We start from the raw sequence: 22021 nt of genomic DNA, 5'->3' as shown, positions 1-22021 counted from the left end.
CCAAGATGCCAGTAATCAATAGCCTATCTTAATAGCTTTCATTGAAACAAACTTATCCTCTTTGGAACAAGAAATTAAATCTTTGCTTAGAAAACAATTCTAAAGAATCTCACTCAAGGAAGCCAACAAAATACTGTGAAACCTTGGTAGCCTTTTGTCATCTATCTAATAATTACCTTGAAAGGGTTTCAGTGCTTCTTTCCCGGACTAAGGTGTAGCTGTGGAGCAACTCATACTCCAAGTGTTGCCTATTTAACTTTCAAGGGCTAACTATTGGACAGCATTGGCTGTACTTAATGTTCAAGGAATAAATTATTATAACTAATCCTATGATTAAAGTGTTCTATAATGCCTTCAAGTTGTCAATAACCTGAAAATGATTCAAAACAGTATGTACTAAAGGGAATTTTATTTGTACAAGAAAAAAAATTATTTCAATACATTTTTCTTTATTCATTCTGAGACTGGGTGATAATATAATTCCATTAGCTGACCAAAGGATACAAACAAGAGAAGAGGAAGGAGGAATGAGAATGGTAGAGACAAAGAGGGCTGTTGGAGAGGCAAGAGGGAGCACACAGAGGTGAAAGGGACGGGGACTTACAAGCAACCCAGCAGCGCTTCAGCTCTGACAACTACTCTCTGAAGATGGTCTTGTGTCTGTTTCCTGAAAGAAGTCACTAGGCTAACTGGAACGAGGTAGGAGCTGGTCCCAAGTTAGAGCTTCCAGAAGTAAACTACCGTGTCCATCAAAGATTGTATTGGGCACAGTTGAGACACAGTGACTGCATTTTCCACAGAGACTAATCCCCAAAGCATGAAGAGTCACAAATCCCAGTGAGTGACTCCAGTGGATGAGTGGCTTCAGCACTGGCAACTGTAAAATGACCCATACACCCTCTGAATGACAGCCATACCTGGGAAGGGGGTGAAACTTAAGTTCCTCAGGGAAGACATGGCTAAGTTGACTAATTTTTCTACATTACCTAGGGAGACAGTTGGTGAATGAATTATCATGAATATCTTGAGAGTTTATTTTTGTAGCAATGATACTCAGTGGGTTCCTTCATCAGGTATTTTATTATGTAAATACACTATCAATCTTGAAGCCCATGTGGAAATTTTATCTCCCTCCCAAGGAGAAACCTTCTTAAGTTTTTGACAGTGAAAGGTCAATTTTGACAGGTTTATTCAACTACATACTATTTGCATCTTTAACAATATTGCCAGAAATACCATAGCACAGATACAGTCACAGGCATCACCCATTAAACAGTTGTCATGTAATGTATCACCATTACCCTCATCAATGACTGATAACCATACTGACTTGAAGAGTAATTGCTCAGATGTACTGCAGAGGTCATATGATGAATTTGGTAAATGTAGAGTAAGAAACAACAGTAACGGGAACTTTCAAAACATTCTCTATAAGACAGATACTCTGTATAACTCTCTAATTTCATGGCATTTAAAAACTGTGTAAATAATTTTCCAGGGAAGAAAACGTAGGAATGACCACGATAGTAAGCCGGCTACTTGAGCCTCCCAGTTCTGGCTCTAAGGCTCACAACCCTGCAGGTTGAAAGGGTACCACCGAAGAACTAAGGGGCTGAGAGAATTAAAGTCTGCTGAGGTTGGGGGCTGTGAGTCTATGTACTTGTAACAGGGAAAATGGCAAAATCAATATTTTCTTTAAAACCAGTAAGAGGAAGGAAAAAAAAAAAGAAAAAAGGGAGATGTGAGGAGGAAGGAGACTGCGGTGTGGATACTTAGGAGGGCCAGCCAACAGAAGCAGCGTCACACGTTAGGAGTGGTCACGTACCAGAGTGGGTTAGCTTCCTACCACTTAGTCACCTACACTGTACTACTCCTTGCTTCTAACTGTCAAGAAGAAGCTCCAGAGAAGAGGAGCATCTGGTTCAAGGACACACAGAGAACTGGCCCAGCCATCTGGATCTGAGGGACGACATCCGCTGCCTAAGGCTGCCCAACTTGTACCTGTCTATCAAGGTGGTGCTGCAGGTCAAAATCATCCACAGGAAAGAAAAGGACCGGGGTAGAAAGGAACTTCATGGGTGGACCAGGGACACTATTTTAAGGAATACCAAGACAGTAAATACCCTGAAGAAAAGAAGAGCATTTCTGTTATTCTAGTGGTTAACTTCCCAATGGCATTGGCTTTACTTATAGAATGTTGGGCAACTTTGACAGTATTTACAAGGCTTATTTCTAATAACCAGTTAGTGTATTTGATTAAGTAGTCAGGCAAAGTGCTGCCTTCTAAGAAAGGAACAAAGTCCCAAACAGCACTTGGTAAATCAGTATTAAGTGCCTTACCACTCACAAGTAACGATGCCAAGAGGTAACAATTTCCTGCTTTGTAATTGCTATGCATCTGCATAATCACTCTGCTCTCAGGTATAATGATACAGCAGGAACAGCCTTGCATGCTCCTCGATTGCCTGATAATTTGTAATATATTCAGAGACCAAAGACTCATCCTGTTTGCACAGACAACATCCCTTATGTATCATTTAATGAAATAGAAGACACATACTAAAAATGCTATGGTGTATTTTTAAGCACCAGACAAATCACAGAAAATATTTACTTGAACATATTACTGTGCCTGAGAATTGGCGAATTCAGGACAATATTTACTATCCATAACACCATCATCATGGAACAATCTGATAAAAGCTCAAGTGAAGGTGTTAACATTTCAAAGATTAAGAAAAGTTAAACACACTAGGTCATGAGGACCTTTAGGCCTTAAACAAGATTCACCCATCAGCTCCCCTTCCCCTTCCTGGAACACTGCAGACACGGCTTCTTGAGGACAAGAACATGTTTTCATGCCTCCTTCCTCCTCCTCTTGTACATTTTGCTAGATACTTATTCTCTACCAAGACCCTCACTGTCTGTCTGTCTGTCTGTCTGTATTAGTTAACATTCCTATTGCTGTCAGGAAACACTATGACCAAAGGCAACTTGGGGAGGAAAGGGACTGTTTCACTCACAGTTCCACATAACAGTTCATTATCAAACGCAATGAGGGCAGAAACTCAAACAGGGCAGGCACATGGAGGCAGGAGCTGATGCAGAGGCCATGGACAAGTGCTGCTTACTAGCCTGCTCCTTGTGGTTTGTATGCTCAGCCTGCTTTTTTATAGAATACAGGACCACCAGCCCAGGGGGAGCACCACCCACAGTGGGCTGGGCCTTCCAGCACTGATCACTAATTAAGAAAATGCCCTAGAGCCAGACCCTATGGAGGCATTTTCTGAGTTTCAGTTCCCTCCTTTCAAATGATTCCAGCTTGTATCAAGCTTCAGCAGCCACCTTACCCTTCACCCTCACTCTTCAGCTGCAAGTCACTTCTCCATCCAGCTAGACCTGACTCACTCAGGGATGCTGCCCTGCAACACGTGGGCCCACAGACCTAGCCCCTAACTGCTCCTGTGTCTACATCATCCTTACTAAGCAATGTGCAAAGTATACACATAAGCTATTTTGTTTTCAAGTGTTTCTGAAACTTACTCTTCCCTCTTCTACACTTTCAAATTCTTACTCCAAGCTGGGGCCACCTGTCTTCCATGCTTTTTCTATAACAGCTCCTTACTGGGCTGGATTCCATACTATCTTTCTTCCACATACTAACCAAAGAGTTCTTACCAATGTCAAAACTTGGTCATTTTTTTTCACCTTTTATTTCACTCAAATGCTTAGCTAGTCTCTGGTTCTTAGGGAGTTGCCAATGGCCCTCTTTAGAGTCTGAAAAATGCTGCATTTAGGACAGCATTGCCATCCATAATAGCATCATCACAGTACAATTTAATAAATGTAGATGTTAACATTTCAGTGATGAATAAAAATCTAAGATGCCATATCATAAGCACAGCATGGCCTAGTTCCTACTTCTTACCCACATGCAATCCGCACTTGTGGCCTCATTCACACTGCTTCTTTGCTGGGTCCTCTGACTCATCATGCTCCTAGTCAAAGGCCCTCCATGCTTGCCAAATCATCTGCCACAAAATGCCTTTCCAGTACAGTTGAGCCTAACTTAATATTGAGCTCTCAGCTTGAAAAGTCCACGTTGAGTTGCCCTACTGAACTACTCAGAGAAAAGACATCATAATATAAAGTTTACTCAGCTCACAGACCTAGAAGCTGAAGACATTCTTCATGGTTGAGTCTCTAAGTCTGCACAAACTATTTCAGGTTGAAGGAAGGAATGGCAGCACAGACTGTCTCCAGTCTTTTCTCCTCTAATACAGCCTGCAAGCCAAATGGAGAAGCTCTACTCTGCCTATCTTATCCAATCCCAAAGGGCTCCCCAGCGCTGATCTAAACACCATAGCAGGGTTACACTTCCACCCCTTCATGGTCTTCCAGTGGGATTAAACCTCAATAAGTAAACTCTTGGGAGCTACTCAAACCACCCCCAAAGCACAGCACAGCTCAAAGGGAAAGCCTTTGCTAACCATTCTACCTTCCTTACTGGGCTTTCTTACATACAGCATAAAAGCTTTGTTTTCATACTACCCTAAGCCATTATTCAATTGTCATATAATGCCTATTGCAGACACTAAGTTCCAAGGTGCCAAGATACCCACCCATATTCTCCACTACTAAAACACCTCTGCCAACAGATTCTCAATAAACATATGGATGTACTGTAAAGTGTCTAACTCAGAGCTCTGACAGAAATAAAACTTACAGGCTATTGGAAAAGGAAAGCCTGTGCCAAGACAGCCTGGGCTATAGATAAGAGGAACACTGGCATTACATGGTTTCATGACTGTTCTAAACTAGATCTTGCAGAGACAGGCATGGGCACTTTATGCATGTCAGCTGTACTTACCCACTCTCACTGAACAGGAACTCCAAGTGGGTCATGAAGACTTCCCACTGTGAGATACTGTACCGCTGTGCCAGGGAAAGAGCGATGCTGTAGACATTTTCCTCAAGGCTTCTTCAGGAGTGGTCACCAAGCACAGAGAAAGGAAAGAAAAGAAACAAATGACCCGAATCAGCAAAGAAAATTCTCTTCCAGACACAGACCTGCGTCAGGGATGGCAGCACAGTCCTCCCTAGGTCAGCTCTTGAGAAGACACTGGAAGGACTGCCCAGCTCCCATTCACAGTGCTGCAAGGCAGGTTACAGGGACTTGTCAGCCAGTGGCTCCCTGTCAAGGGTAATTCTGAACCTACAAGCTACTTGGCCATCTGAAGAAACATTCTAATTGTCACAAATAGGGTGGAATTTGTGGTCAGTATCCAGGTATGATACTGAATATCCTACAAAGCATAGGCTGGCCTTCTCCAAGAGAGAATTACCCAGTCAAATAGCAATATTGCTGAGGAAAGAAATTAATAAGAATTCCGATTTAGATTCTATAGCACCCAGATGATATTTGAAGAGCGTGGAAGTAAACCAAAAAAAAAAAAAAATTATTGTTTCCTGAATTGTCAGGTATTGTACTGTTTCAGTTATAAAAATAAGAAAGATATTTCTGGAGTACACAGCGTAATAGGAAATGAGACATAAAATAATAATTAAATATAGCAGAGGTAGGATTTTTTAAATTCTAAAATATTCTAAGAATTGGGATTAAGTGTACTAAGTTTGAACTGATGAATGAAGAACAAATGAAATTTAACTAAGCACAAATGTCAGCAGGCCAATCTGATAAATGGAGCAAGCTGATCAAACTCAGGAAAAGCACACAGTCCTCAAAGCCTATACCTTTTTTTGTAGCCAACAAAGATCTGGAGGGAGGTTTAAGACAGGAAATTGCATCACAAGGTATGTGTATGGGGGGCAAGGTTCATAAACAATACCAGGAAAATAGTTCAGAGAAGTAACATTGAGGTTACTGCGGGAATCCTACATTCTTTCCGAAGGCAGAGAAGTAGGAAATGGAATTATCCTTAGCTAGAAGGGCCTTATTGCAACCACAGCAGCAGCAATGAAATCTGTTACTGTGAGGATGGCCAGCTAAATCTCTAGCTAAATGGGCCACAGCATGTATGTGTTTCTTTAGCCAGAGTTTGTGAAAGCTTTCTGAACAGGGCCCTTAATAAGTCCTTTGCCTTTGCTGCTCGATGCTGTCTGTCCCCATCATCTTTTGCACTCTCTTGGGATTCTTATTTGTTTTTCTATAAACCTTTAAAAGTAGATGGCTATTCCTAGAAGTGAATAAGTACAGAAGAAAATAAAGTGCTGTAGAAGTATGTTAACCCATGCAGTATGTTATTGCAGGTAGCCATTTTACTAATTAAGCATGGACCCTACACGATGAAATGAGAGGCCTCTAGGAAATATCACCAATGAACCATCTCTGTTGTGGGAGCTTAGCAGAGGTACATGCTGGATATGGACTGGTATGTGTGTATGCGTGTGCATGTGTATGTTCGTACATTTGTGTAAGGAGATTAGAGTATAGTCATACATGGTTTACATGTAGAGGTACAATCTCAGAGGTCAGTCTCCAGGTGTCCTCCATCTTTTGAGTCAAGGTCTCTCACTGGCCTGCATTTTTGTCCCATAGTTAAGGGTAGCTGTTCATAAGCTTCCAGACAGTCTGTCTCTACCTTTTCACCATCGAAGGGATTGTAAGAAACTGTCACCATGTCTGGCCTTTTCTACATGGTCTAGAGAATCCAATGCAGGTCCTCTAGCATACAAGGCAAGCACTTACCAGCTAAGCTACCACTCCAGCCCTGCATTAGCATTTTTATCACTTCATGAAGATGAGTATTAGAAAAGAATTATTTTATACCCTCTTCAAAGCTACAATGCCTGATTCTGAGGATGTTTTCACAAAGACATTCATACACTATAAGATATATGCAACAGAGCCGGGCGGTGGCACATGCCTTTAATCCCAGCACTTGGGAGGCAGAGGCAGGTGGATTTCGGAGTTCTAGGCCAGCCTGGTCTACAGAGTAAGTTCCAGGACAGCCAGTGCTACACAGAGAAACCCTGTCTCAAAAAACCAAAAAACAAAAACAAAAAGAAAAAAGAAAAAAAAAAAGACATATGCAACAGACTTATGAAATCCAATGAATAAGAAGATGGGCCACCCTGTGCATAAGTGGAAATAAGAGTGGCAAAAACCAGGAGAAACCGTTTTTCAATATTGCCTTAGATATTGGAATATCCACCAAATTAGAAATGGCAAAGCTCAAATCCCCACAGAAACTGTAAAGTATTTTTAACAAGCCATCCAAAAACTGCGGTGTATTTTTCTAAACAACCAAATATAGAAGACTCTATTATATATTTATCAAAAGCATGTATTTGTCCTTGAGGACATACTTCACATAGCATATGCCAGCTGCATACTTAGATGAAAACGCCAGCAAAATGTAACTAATAAAACGAGGCACTGCATACCTCACAGCCGTCAACATGGCAGTGAGGATTACAGATGCCCAATGGAAAAGTACACTGTATCGAGAATAGGAAACCCAGACTCAAGTCTTCCTGGCTGTGAGGCCCGGCACAACTCCTTAAAAACCTTCTTTCTCAGATTCTTCTTCCAAAAACAAGGGATCTGGGTTGCTCACTGTCTTAGGATATAAGACATATAATCAGATTTTAATGACTTGGAAGCTGGCCTTTTGGAAGAAATGACAAGAAGAGAAAGCCACTTTTTAATTGAGACTGGCACAGGCTTTCCACACTATCTGTCCTTTGACTCCCCAATGCCCTGCCTTACCTCAGAGAGAATCCAGACATCTCTGAGAGCAAATAGATGCAGGCTAATATAGTTACCAGAAAATGTCAATGCATCTTTGCCATTTCCATAAGGATTTAAAGGATAATATTGAATAATAGCATACTATTACTACAATCAAAACCATTTTTGGTATTTCAAGGTAATTTCTCAGGAGACATGAGTAACTACCAGGTCAGTGTACACACAATCCAGCCATAGTTTCAAGACTACAATTCTAACGTCCATGGCACATGAGTGCTTCATTGAGAAAAGAAGCAATGTACAAGAAGGCACATCATATTGTGACAGAGATGTGACATCCTTAATATGTGACAGACTCAGGTTAAGGTGAAACCTGTAGATCTTACCACCATGAAACCTGGGCCACTGACCATCTCTAAACAGCACCTTTTCATTTAGTAAACTCAGCTAAGACTCCTTTATATCCCAGGGCTGTCTGCGATGAAAGGCTTCAGATGAAGCCTGCAGCACAGCACACAGAGCTCTTTGGGTCTGTTCCATGGTAAGTTCCCAGTCGTGGCATGGAGGAGTTAGATCCACTTTCTATTTAGAAACTGAATGGTAACCACACTTTTCCATCCTCTGCACAGCAAATACTACTTGCCTGATCTGAACTACTAAAGCTGAGCGCACCAGAATAAAATCCGAGGGAATTCCTTCCTTCCGTTCCTAGAGAAGCACTCTTGCAAATGGGCTTCAGCTGTGTTACCTTCTGAGACTGGGCCTGCTGCTCACTCAGAAAGGCAAATGGCAGTTTGTCCTTGTCTGTGAGGACCCTGGCTAGAAAATGGCTTGTTTCTCTAGAGTCCAGGATGTAGGCACCTGTACCTTCAACACTGGACCTTCCAGAGTGAGGGCACTGGAGCTCTAAACACACTGAGGAGTATCGACTCTATATACTTTGAAAAGTAGATTCTCAAGGAAGAGGAAGAGGAAATCTCACTTACGTTCCATGCCGGGCACCATCTTCCCACCAAGCCACTGCCTGTATGTCTAGAACAGGCATAATTCAGGAACTGGATTTCCAGAGGCATGAGAAGCTGACAGCAAACAACACCAACACCCCACCACCACCCAGGGCCACCACCTCGACGTGCAGACTCTTAGGTCTGTGTCTACGGATCTATGTGTCATCCTCATAACTATCTATGTGTCATTCCTCATAACTAACGCTGCGAACGCTAGAGAAGCTCCTATGCTAACAACTGTGCATGCTAATACATGAATTCAATTCATCCTTTTGCATTTTGAATCCACCTCTCAAGAGATAAAGTGACCCCTTACTCTGCCAGGCCCAGGATGGTTTCTCTTTTGTACTGGTCATCAGCAGTAAACCTCTGCACGTCCACGCCCTTCCGCAGGCCCTGGAGGAGCTGAGCCTGGGTAAAATCCAGAAGACGCTCGCTGTAGTAGTGCAGTTGCCTGCTCAGGGACAAGAGGTCCTCAGGCCAGCCTTCATGCCCATGTTGAGCCACATGACCGGTAACCATCTTGATTAATTCCTTGGGATCAACCTGTGAAAGTGGTGGAAAATGTCTTTTATGTACAGTATGCATATACGAACAACTATTTAAAAGAGCAGAACAGAGTTCCTGTAGATCTGGATGCCACTTTCCACGGCTTGGTACATTTAAGCATAACCACCTAAAAGCCAAGTCGGAAGTAGCACTTTGCACACCTCAAAGAAAGCACACAGAGCCGAGCCTACAAACAGTCTTTCTGAACTGAACCCTGCTTTGATTTTGTTTCCATCTTAAAAACTTCTAAACAACTTTAAATTAAATACCTCCACTTTTTCAACTATCATATACCTACATCACATTTTGTCCTAATCTGCTGGCCATTTTTCCTTTTTTCCTCGGGGAAGACAGTCTCTTCTCATGGCCTCTGGATACAGTCTTGTGACACACCACAATGCGCTCAGTGAGAAAAGTAAAGTCTAGTGCCTTAACTATACAAGGTTAGACAGTGAAACAGAAGAATGTTTTCTTTGGGGATAGGTTAGAAAAACAAGAATAAAATCTGACTCTGGATTGCAAAGTCCAAGACACTACTAGACATATAAGAAAGAATGCAAAGGTCAATGTTCTGCTTTGTTTGTTCTGTTTTGTTTGGGGCTCGAAGGGACAAAGGGTCAATGGTTCTTGGTGGCTTCTTCCAAAGCAATGAAACTAATGAAACAGAGCAGAGAATCCAACAGACGACAGGGCATGGGAGGAGTGATTAAGTCGTCATATTTATTTAGTATAAATATGTATAAGTTGGTCTGAGAGCCAATAAGGCAAAACAGAGAGGCTCAGCCATGGTTTGGGAATTACAAATCATATAAACAATAATGGCATTAACTCACTCCATCCTGATTTCTCAGAGGCATACTACATATTGTAAAATAAGTAAGTTAGAGAGGAAAAAATCCACACTCTATATTTGGTTCTCAGAACTCCATTCCTAATGATGATAGGCTGTCAGCATTTTTAACATGAAAACCCATTATTCTGAGCTACACAGGAGATTTGTCAATGTTGAGTCTATTTAACCAAACCTGGCCTGCCAGTCTCTCTCTTCATCCTGTTATGAAACAATCTGGAGGCATAGATAAAAGCCAATTAGAGATATGCTGGATTCCTACAGATAGACTTAAGTAAAAGTCAACCTAACAGATTTTTTTTTCTACACATAAATATATTTGGTCATAATCTCAGAAAAACACAACATTAAATTCTACCACAGGAAGCCACAGGGCCATTTTAAATTCATTGCCGGTGCATTTTTAGAAAGATATAATGCTTCCGTGCTCCTCCCTAACGTTAATCACCACAGCCAAGTTACTCTTAGTTTCCCGACTGAAAGCACTCAATGCCAGTGAAGAATTCCCTGGACTCTCTCTGGTAAGTTACTTCATGATCAGATAAACCTCTCCCTCACTTAAACTGCTTAAGAAATAATCTGAAATATCTCCAATGTTTAAAATCAACTGCCTTCACAGTTAAAGCTGACAGAGAATGTAAGACCTGTGAGGAGGAGAATAATTTGTACACTTATGTGCTAAGCAATTCACTAAAAGAATGTGTCCATCTTGTCTAGACACACAGCAGAGCAAGCAGAGGTGAGATGGCTACGCATGATGAGCTTGGGATACTACAGAGAGACAGGATTTGTCAGAGAAGTCTTCTCAGAAGACTTAATATCCAGCCTAACTTCAGATACTAGCACCAGAAAGTGCCCAAGGAATATGAAGATATACTCCAGCAAAGGTTAGATAAGTACATTCTAGGGCCAAGAACTATAAAGAAAGACAGAATGAATAAATCAACTCTCAGTGCTATTAGGGAATTATGTGGGAATCAGCTGTGGGGTGGTTAAAACTGTCAGCAATATGGAGTTCTGAAACACCTCTAGGCAAGTTTACGAGAAAGTTTCTAACTTGAGTTAATTAGGGCATGAAGACCTACCCTAAATGTGAGCTGCACCAGCCCAAGAACTAAGAGTCACATACTGAATATATTAAGAAAGTGAGCTCAACGCCAGCATTCCTTTCTCACTTCCTGACTGTGGCTGCAAGTGACTAGTTACCAACACCATTTCCCAGCCATGGGACAGTGCCTTCAAACTCTGAGCCAACATGAACCTTCCCTTGCTCAAATTACTCCTTTCAGGTCTTTTGTCACAGCAACAAGAAAGGTAACACACACACACACAATGTATCTGGTGAAAGAAATAGACAAAAAGGGAAACATGCTGTAGTTTATGGTTGATAGTTATTTCCTTTTCATGTACAATGTTTTACATATAACTCTGAACCTTTCGTCATGCATACAGCTCCCTGTGTAGTTTGGTGCTATCTATCAGTGTGGGCCACGTATTCTTTCTGTACCTTCCCATATGATGTGTATACTTCTCAGCAGAAAGAGTGGCATACTTCTTCCTAAGCCTCAATATCATATAACACCACAGTTATATTTTCTTTCCTCTAATACATTTTATGACACAGTCCAAAGGCAATGTGGTGAACTAAGTTCCAAAATGGAAGCACACAGACGTAACAAACATAGATATTACACTATGTATATAAGCTCAAATTTGTATCCTGAAGGAAGTTTCAAGAACACATATAAACTCCACGTTCACATAAGGCAAAAGAACGAATTGATCTCCTTTCCTCACTCAGTACAATCACCTGTCGCCCTGATGTACGCAGACCTGTAAGAGATGCAGCTGGATGACCTGGGGACAGCTACTTCACTTACAACTTTACTCTCCTGCCTGTAAAGTGGAAACAATGATAAGACAGCTTACCTGCCTATAAGAGACCGTAGAGAAAATATGCAACCTGAGTATGGTATGAAGAGAGAGAGCTAGGAACAACAAAGATAAAACAAAAATCAAAGGAAAAACAAAACAAAACAGCTGGGCATGGTGGTGCACGCCTTTAATCCCAGCACTCGGGAGGCAGAGGCCAGGGCTCTACAGAGAAACCCTGTCTCGAAAAACCAAAAAAAAAAACAAAAAACCAAAACAAAACAAACCAGCCACACAAACAAACAAGAGAGGAATGTAGATTTTGCTGAAAGATTTTCAAAACCCTTACTGTAATTACTCCTGTAGTCCATAATGAATGCTTCCCTGCTCTCATTAGATTATAGCTCCTGGAGGAAGGAGACCGTGACCATTCATAAATCCATCTCTTCTAGAACATAACAGAATCCTCTACAAAAATAAGGTGCACAGTAAACTGCTCTGAGCTTTAAGTCAGTAGTCGCAGTTTATATTTTAGTTCTGCACTTGGAAGAGGGACAGTTTGGAGTTCATGCCTTGTTTCTCCACTATGAAAGACTGTTGATCAACAACCTCCTCCATTGATTGGAAAGCACAAATGATGTATTTTTAATTTTCTTATTAGTTCTGTACAAGTTCTGATCATATCTACTCTTTCTTCCCTAAGTCCTTCCCAACCTAACCCCCTTCTATTTTTGCACAGTTTCTATGTTAATTTGTGCCCAGTTTTACATGCTTTCAATGCTAAGTTTTGCTATCCAAATAGTCACAGATATGTGGTCTTCAAGAGCTTTGTCAATTCATCAAGGGCTACACTCTTAGAGAAAACAGACCCTTCCTTTCACAGCAGCAAACAGTTGACAATAAGTGCTTGGCTATGGGTGGTAGTTCATGGCCAATTTCATTCTCTACGCAGGGAATTTGTCTGCTTTGGGCTTCTACGGGTCACATGAATGCTGTCCCAACCACTGCGAGTCCCTCCTTACAGTCATCCACTGCATCTAGCTCTTACACTCTTTCCACCCTCTCTCCCACTGACCCCAAAATTTGGAAGATAGATTGTGGAGCACATGGTTTTTAGGAGCTGAACCTTCTGCAGTCTTATTCTGTGCACCTTGACAGTTGTGGGTCTCTATGCTGGTTGCCATCTACACATTGAAGCTCATCTGATAAAGCACTTCTTTCTCGACTATGTTATGAAACCAAGTTACACCCAGAGCTTACTCTCAAGGAATTAAAAATTAGTGGTTGACCAAGAGGTATACATAAGCAGCTCACAGGATGCATCTGAATGGACGCTCACTTCAGAATCAGAGGCTACCAGACCTGGGGGAAAGGAACTGGTTTCACTTCTTGATTCTTCTAGCACTCAGTTTCTACAAAGGTGAAAAACAAGACTTCACCAGAGGGTAACCTTCCTAAGAGTAAAATCCTATATGAGTATATAGGAATTAATCATTAAAATAAAATAAATCCTTACAAGTCCCTCCAGTATGGAAATGAGGTTCTACATCTTTCCTGATATAATTCAGAATTATATCAGGAAATATTCAAGTATATAAAATATTCAGAATTGAATTCTTTGTAAAAACATAATTTTCAGACCAACGCCTTAAAGCTAATAGAGTTCCATACAGTTTAAACAACTTAATCTCTTCTTCTTTACTCAAACTAGCCCTGTGTGAATAATTTTTATTTCACAAATTTCTACATCAAATTTACTCACTATATCATTGATATTTTTTTAAAGATTTATGAATTTATTTTATGTGAGTACACTGTCACTGTCTTCAGACACCCCAGAAGAGGGTGTCAGATTCCATTACAGATGGTTGTGAGCCGCCATGTGGTTGCTGGGAATTGAACTCAGGACCTCTCGAAGAGTGGTCAGTGCTCTTAACCACTGAGCCATCTCTCCAGCCCATCATTGATATTTTTATGAGTAGAAACCTTTATTTAAGCCCTAAGGATGGAAAATCTGAAACTTCATCGCCCTGTGCTGAATCTCAACTAATAGAATGCCCTGGAGGAGAGGTGTCTCTTAGGATCACCTCTGTGTTAAGGTGAGTGGGGAGAACTCTGTATGAGGCTGCCAAGCTGGTGACCAGCCATGCAAATGTCTGACTCCCAAGCACTAGGCCTTCAAGAAGGAAACATTTTTTACATCTGGTATCCAGGAAAGGTACTCTCCTAAATCTTTAGAAGAAGCCGTATGTGGTGCCCACTGCATATACATGAGAGTAGCCACCGGAATCCTTTTACCAGTGACAGAGTACTGCCATTCTATTTTACAGGGAAAGCTGTTTTCATACCACATGTAAAAATTAGTGTAGGAACTTTGGGAATAGCTATCTGATTTGAGTGGTTTCCCAGACAGTCTTTCTTCTCTAACAGCATTTTCTGCTCGTCCCTGAGAACACCTCTTTTAGAAACTACTCCTTAACAGAATGACAAACAGTGGTATTCTATTAATTGCTTGATGGCAAATTTATCAGAATGGTACATGTATGAATTATCAAAATAGCTGTTGAGTTTAGAGACATGATACTTTTCATTATTTCAAATAATTGTGGAAAATGTAAGAAAAGGAGACAACTTTTTACTAAGCCTTCAAAGAAAAATCAAAATTACTTCTGCAGGAGAAACAAATGAATTGGCCTCAGAGTCCTGGATTCCTGGCTGTTCCTCTCAGTCATCAAGTATATGGCTTAAAACGTGAAGCAACTTCTATATACTCCTCATAAAGATGAAATGAGATAAGGTGGATGGGTGTGCTATAGACTGTAACTGCCTGTGTGGATTATTTGCTTACTGACACTATTATTTTGTATTTCTTTCTTAAGGGGCTTGACTGGTTATTACTACTTCTAAAATTCAACTTAAATCTTGGTAGAAATTGCCCCATGAGCTCACGACTTTTCTCAAAATACTCCAAATTAATTCAGAATCACTCTGGTGCTTCGTTTGATACACATTCCATCGCCTCTACAAATGTAAAATGTTTCAACTTCCAAAAGTGTTTTCACTTGAACTTCATATCAACCCAGCTATGGGGGACAAGCAAGCTGCACCCATCTCTGAGATGACTGCTTCTATTTCAGGGTGAGTGGCTGCAGTCTAGAGCTGGGAAGGAAATTCAAACCACGTGGCCTCCCACACACTGTCTTTATACCACTTACGCATCTCTGAGCCTTCCAGAACCAACCTTGCACTTAACATTGTTTAGGAATTTTTGTTGTTTAAAGTATTTTCAAACATTTCTCTTGTCTCTCTACCCCACCCTGTCCTCCCTGAAGCCTGAAGACATAATTTGTAAGTGTGAAAGCATTCAGTCTCTAAAAGACCTCACAGGTAGCTTTGGAATCTTCCACATTCAATATTCAAAGTAATATTGCCAACTATCACATAGGCTGGAAAACCTAACAGCATAAAAAAGGCACCAAAAGCCCCAAAAGGGAAAGTGTGACCAACTCTTCTATTTACCTCTGAAACAGAACAACTTTTCAAGGGGTGAATAAAATATGCTTACTTTAAAGACTATAGCCAAGCCACTCTGAAGCCAAGGTATGTGTAGTTACAAAAGTCTGTCCATGCTACAACTGTACACTGTAGAAGGAACAAGTCTTGTATTTGATGGCTTCCATTTCTAGGTCATACTGTTCATAAAGTTGTAAACAAATTGTATGGTGTCCCCTTTAGAGCTATTATTTTGAGATAATTTTCTCCTTAGTATTTTCAATTACTAGCTTAAAAAAAAGTACATATTTTAGAAAGAGTCTTCCCTGTCGTTTGGGATTTCATCCCTGTTGCATGTGTTTCTCTAGCCTGTGAAGCTAAAGGACATGTCTCCATTTAACTGATACTGTCTCAGAACTTCAAAAATGGCAGCAAGACCACACATCCAGACACATTTACACAACCACAAACATCAGATGTGAAAGGAAATTAAGACACACATCAACCTGTCTGAAATACACTCAAATAAACATGAATATTTGTTAAATATGGCTGGACAGGCAAGAAATGGAAACAGATTTTACTGTATACCATCTTCTCCACCTGCACTTTTTGGCCATGTATGGATTATGTATTATACTTTAAAAATGATATAAAATTAGGACAAATGTTAGAAGAGGGGATAATTTTTTTTAAATACTCATTTGCCAATCAGTATATAAAACTGAAAAGAGGTGAGAAAGGCTGCTCCAAATGCCACCTAAAAAACCTGGTGAGTCCCAGCCCCCGCTGGACAACCCTGCCCTTCATAAAGCACAGGCAGGAAAGTCTATCCATCCATCAACAGCAGCATGCCCACATGCTTAGCCACAGGAAGAGAGAAGTGAAAAGACTGAGAAGTCAGAGCCAAGCTGCAAGACAAGTGAGTGAAAGCTGCGCTTCCCTGGGTGTTAGTGTGCGGAGGCAACAAATTGAAACCACTTGGATTTCAATTTCCAGGATGATTCATCAAGAGTTTGTCATATTTAATTCTGAACTCAGCGGTGCTCTTTGATGCAGAGGAAGATGCTGAAAAGAGTCAAGTCATGAGTCATTAGTCTGTGGAGCGCTCCTGTGTACTCAGCGCACCCAGCTCCAGTGCCTGCATCTCCTCCTCCCTCCAGTCCGTGCAGGTTGGACCTCACATCTGCACATCTGAAGCTCTTGGCATCCTAATGTCCCACTGCACAACAGTAGACACAATGCACGAATTTATTTACATGCCAATTCACAGTCATTGAGTATGTACAAGGAATTAGGTCCCAAGGATATAGGAAGCAATTGAATTTTTGCCCTCAGACACAGTCATTGAATTGAGAGGAGACACATGGGCATTGCCTATAATATCATTAGAGAGCCTTTCCCTAAGTACACATACAAGAAATAAGGGAGACAGAGAAAGAGGCCACTCTCTGTGAAGGAGGCAGAAAGGTCATCAGGGAAGGGACCTTGTCTCCGATTCCTTTGTTCATGGTGGCAGGGAGATAGCTGACAAGAAAGGACTAAGTCCACATAGCCACAGAGGCACACAGCAAGATTTTAATTTCAGAAGAGCTAGAATATAATCTCTGAAAGACGTAATGTCAGGAAATGAGCCTCGAGGGACAGGAAGAGACAGCCAGTTCACTGGGGAGGTTATCTGTCATGCACGGGGGTTTAGATTTCATATTATAGACGCAGCAGCACATGAAAATACCCTGCTGGGAATTTCCATTAGACTTGTATGCCAGAAAGATCACTCAGGTCCAAAAAGAAAGTGACACTCCTTCTTTTGCAAAAAGCTAGAGTGCCAGCATGCCCACGTAATGAGCAGAGAAAGCTCTGACAGGATGTCGCTTTCTACTGAAGTAACCTTGAGCAACTCACCACTGTCCTTTGAGTTGTGTTTTGCAAAGAGTTGTCCCCTGCGCAATGGAGCTGCTCAAAGGACCAAGTGGAGGGTGGATGTGCTGGAATTTTTAAAGCAGACAAGTAGCTGCAAGGCTCACTTTACATGTCTACAATGCCCTGGCAATTCCTATGAACGAGGTGCTGAGCTGACTGCCGTCACTCGCCTTCCTGACGCTCCCTTAGCCAGCTAAAAGGCCTGCATCTGGACACAGATCAGTTCATCCCTTCTCTGCTTAGGCAACTCTTTTATGCTGTGAATTTCATAAAGTAAAATTTTAAGAGCGACCGAAATACCTTGTGATAAAATACCACAGTGTATATGGCAGAATAATGACACTGCTGGGACTGTGGTGTCGCCGTTTCCTCTCCAGAATAGTCTTCTTGTCAGTAGCTGCACAGTGATGCTCATGCTTCACTCAAGGTTACCGTCTATCAACTGTCACCTCTCCTGCGACAGCTGAGTACTACACATGCATGTATGCAAACACACACACACACACACACACACACACACACACACACACACACACACACATGTACGCACGCACGCGCGCACACACACACACACACGCATGCACACATTCACACTACTCTCCTTCCCATTACTTACCTTAACATTTTGCTCACGGTATTATGTGGTAGTCTGAATGTGTTTGAACACTTGGTCCTCTGGTGGCCATTTCTAAGGAGGTTGTGTTATGTTCACAGGGTACAACCTTGCTGGAGGAAGTACACAGCAGTTTATAGCCTCATCTTACTTCTACTTCACTCACTGCTTTGTGTTCTCATGGAAGATACAATCCCTCAGCTTCCTGCTCAGGCCTCTTGCTGCCATACCTCCTCTGCCATAATGGACACTCCCTCTGGAATCTGAAACCAAATAAATTCCCTCGAAAGTCGCTTTGGGTCATGCTGTTTTCCTGAAGCTGCAAAAGAGAACCAGCACAGACCCATTTCCCAGGAGAGTGCAGTTCCTAAGTGGGGAGGGACTTATAAACTGTGCTCACTATTGGTAGCTCCAGAATACTGCCTGCCTCAGAGTAGCCAGATGTGAGACAGTCACTAAAAACACACATAGCTCAATCTTCCAGGGTAGAGTGTAGAATTATGAGTTTCCAACTATATTCCCAAGAAACATTTGTTTATTACCTCTTCGTGTCCCAGGATTGGCTCTGAGCACTGAGAAATCTAATAAACACAACAGACCATGCCTTTAAATACCTCATTACCTAGTGTAAAATCTCTAAAAAGTAGAGTGTGCACAACATGAAGGGGCAAGCCGAGGGTGTGAGGGGGTCCTGCACAGATGGGCAATGCTACAGGAAACTGCTCGGGCAAGATGGTGAGCAGTCCTGAAGAAGGGCATGGCGGTGGACAGATGTGAAAGAGGGGTAAATGAACCTAACAGTTTTCTACACTTACTAACCCCTTCAGGAACTCTGCTTGCTGACAACTTTTTCCTTCAGGACAAAGGAAATAACAGCTATAACTTTTATCACAATTTCCCTCTAAAGAATTCATTAGAGCTATTTTTGAAACTAAGAACAGACCATGTGTGGCTCTGTTACAAGATTTCTGGCTTCTAAAAGCGGTAACTTAGAGTATATACTGGATCTTGTCTGTTGCATTCAGTACTCTGATCCACACCTTATGCAGCCATCCTGTAAAGAGTTTTCTTTCGTCTTTTTACACTTTTATATAAGTGTGCTTTGCATACTGACCACTCTGACCTTCCTAACTCCCTCTATGTCAGCACTTCCCTCTCCCCATGATCTCCCTTACAAGTCACTGTTTTGTATTTGGACGTGATGTCATTTGTGTGGCAGTGGGTTTAGAGTTATTAGTTGAAGCATGGAAGGCCAGCATAATGTACACAACTAAAGATGGTGACTCCCTCCTAGAATCTACCGATAAAGAACCGTTCAGAGGTAAGGGCCCCAAGAGCTCCTCCCATCTCCTGACTGCTGACAGAACTGGTCTTGTATGCACCCAGTGCACAGAACTGATGTTGATGTGAGCTACTGATTACAGTATCTGTAATGAGACTAGGGAGCAGTGGTTCACAGCCGTGCACACGAACTTTCTGTTCCTACATACCACAGGTCACACAACATACCCTCTCTTCTCCCTTTTTAATGATTTATTTTTATTTTTAAATTATGTATACATGTGTCTCTACACACAGGGATGCACACAGGATTACGTGTGCCTACAACTGCCAAAAGAAGGCATTGGATCTGTTAGAACTGGAGTTACAAATGGTTGAGAGCTTTCTCATGCAGGTGTTGGGTCACCTCAGGTCCTCAGCAAAAACATGCTCTTAACCCCTGGGCCATCTTTTCAGCTACCTTGTACAGTGTCTTAAGCAGATGAGAAGAACATGGATAACTCGCTGATGTCAGGCATCTTGCTTGTTTAAATCCAATGGGAAAGGACAGAGTGAATGTGTAGCAGGTATAGTTAGTGATGAGTGGGCTGAGAGCTTTGTACTCTTTTAAATTCAAGGAAAGTACAGTACAGAACTATGCATGTAGTAGGATGTTGCCATGGTTGTGATGGTTAATTTTCATTATCATCTTGATTAAATATGGAAGCTGAAGTTCTCAGGAGATTAATCAGTCATTCCTCTGAGCGCACCTGAGTTTACAGTAGGCATTAACTGAGTGGCCTGCTCTGAACGTGGCTGGTATTGTGTCATAGGTTATAAGGCCAAGTTGAATAAAGAGGGGGGGGGGAAAAGGGAATTCTATATCATGACCACACCCTCATTTCTCTTCTTCCCCACTGCCATGAGGAGCTCAGCCTCTGCCACACACTCATAACTGCCTTGACATTTTGGTTGTTTTATACCCGACACATATCAACTGTGGATGCAAAACTGTGAGCGAAGGTCACCCTTCTATCCTAAGTTGTTGTACTGGGTTAGTCACAAGTGACACAGAAGTGAGCATGTGGCTGTAACTTGGGTTCACCATGACTGTGACACCTCTATTATCAGTCTGAATACAATGGTCTCCCCTTCCTTGTCTCCCGTTCTCATCTGGAACAGGCATATTTACCTGAGTGCCACTGAAAAGAGCAAGTGTGCATGTTGCTTTTATTTTCATGGATCCTAGAGCTAAGAAGTACCTTGAGCATTACAGAGGCACTTGGAACTTAGCACTTTGAATACTGTAAGTACTGAGTGAGGTAACCCAATCACAAAAGAACTCACATGATATGTACTCACAGAAATTTAGAATACCCAAGATACAATTTGCAAAACACATGAATCAAGAAGGAAGATCAAAGTGTGGATACTTCATTCCTCCTTAGAATGGGGAACAAAACATCCATGGAGAAAGTTACAGAGACTAAGTTTGGAGCTGGGACAGATGGAAAGACCATCCAGGGACTGCCCCACCTGGGGATCCATCCCATAATCAGCCTCCAAATGCAGACACTATTGCATATGCCAGCAAGATTTTGCTGAAAGGACCCTGATATATCTGTCTCTTGTGAGGTTATGCCAGTGCCTGGCAAATACAGAAGTGGATGCTCACAGTCATCTATTGGATCAAACACAGGGCCCCCAATGGAGGAGCTAGAGGAAGTACCCAAGGAGCTGAAGGGGTCTGCAACCCTATAGGCGGAACAACAATATGAACTAACCAGTACCCCCAGAGCTCGTGACTCTAGCTGCATATGTAGCAGAAGATGGCCTAGTCAGCCATCACTGGGAGGAGAGACCCTTGGTCTTTCCAAGATTATATGCCCCAATTCTGGGAAATGCCTGGGTCAGGAAGCAGGAGTGGGTGGGTTGGAGAGCAGGGCGAGAGGGGAAGGGTATAGGGAACTTTCAGAATAGCATTTGAAATATAAATGAAAATATCTAATAAAAAGAATTGTTTTTTTTTAAAAAGACTATGGAGACTCATGGTGCAGGACTGAATGCACTTGACGTGTGAGCTAGTTCAGGGGCAGGGCTGGAAAGTTGTGATCTAATGAAATATATCTGGGTGTCAAACTGATAAGAAGTACTTATCCCATAGTCTAGGAGACAAGACAGAATAAACTGGAGTAGGAAAAATCCATAATATCCTCCCTCCTCTCTCTGCAACTTCTGCCAGTGTTCCTGTTATGAAGATGGGGGATGCCTCCTTCCAGCAATGGGGTCAACCAGATACAAACTCAAACCTTGGAACTAGGAACAGCAGCAGCAGAAACCTTCCTTCTTTTAGAATTGTTTCTCTTGGTGACTGCAGCCATGACCAAAAGCTAACGAACACAGTGACATAAACTGAAATGGAAGAGAGCATCCCCTTTTAAGCATACGCACTGACTACCAAGATAACCACGCAGAGAATTCAGTCAAACATGCTCTGAGATTTCAACTGGCATTCTGGGGAAAACAGTCAAGTTTTCAACAAAGTACAAAGCATTTGCCAAAGTAAAGCTTGACTATGTTTCAACAATTACTTGTTCCTTTTGTATATAATAAAGTACTAATGAAAATAAGCACAAAATAAACTCAGCTCATGTCCTACTTAGTTACTAACTCACCTCCATGACAAGGTGCCTGTGCTAGTGTGAATGGCAGTGGCCCCAGGGACTCATATGGGTACTTGG

General features: G+C 41.8%; 1 protein-coding gene across 7 annotated transcripts in view; it reads right to left on the bottom strand.

Annotated features, from left to right (window-relative positions):
- The window catches only part of Nbas (neuroblastoma amplified sequence), a 368280-nt gene that overhangs the window by 158273 nt on the left and 187986 nt on the right, over positions 1–22021 (bottom strand). For all 7 annotated transcript variants that reach the window (XR_003950086.1, XM_011243895.2, XM_006515215.2 and 4 more), the window contains exons 41-42: positions 9038–9267; positions 4871–4981 (exon numbers count right to left, since the gene is read on the bottom strand). Coding sequence is in view for 6 of the 7 variants with exons in the window: in XM_011243895.2 (XP_011242197.1) it covers positions 4871–4981; positions 9038–9267 (341 nt within the window). In the remaining variant the exon portion in view is untranslated. The remainder of the gene's footprint in view (positions 1–4870; positions 4982–9037; positions 9268–22021) is intronic.

This window comes from Mus musculus, chromosome 12 (assembly GCF_000001635.26).
Source record: "Mus musculus strain C57BL/6J chromosome 12, GRCm38.p6 C57BL/6J".
Taxonomy (NCBI): Eukaryota; Metazoa; Chordata; class Mammalia; order Rodentia; family Muridae; genus Mus; species Mus musculus.
This window is presented reverse-complemented; position numbering and strand designations above follow the sequence as displayed.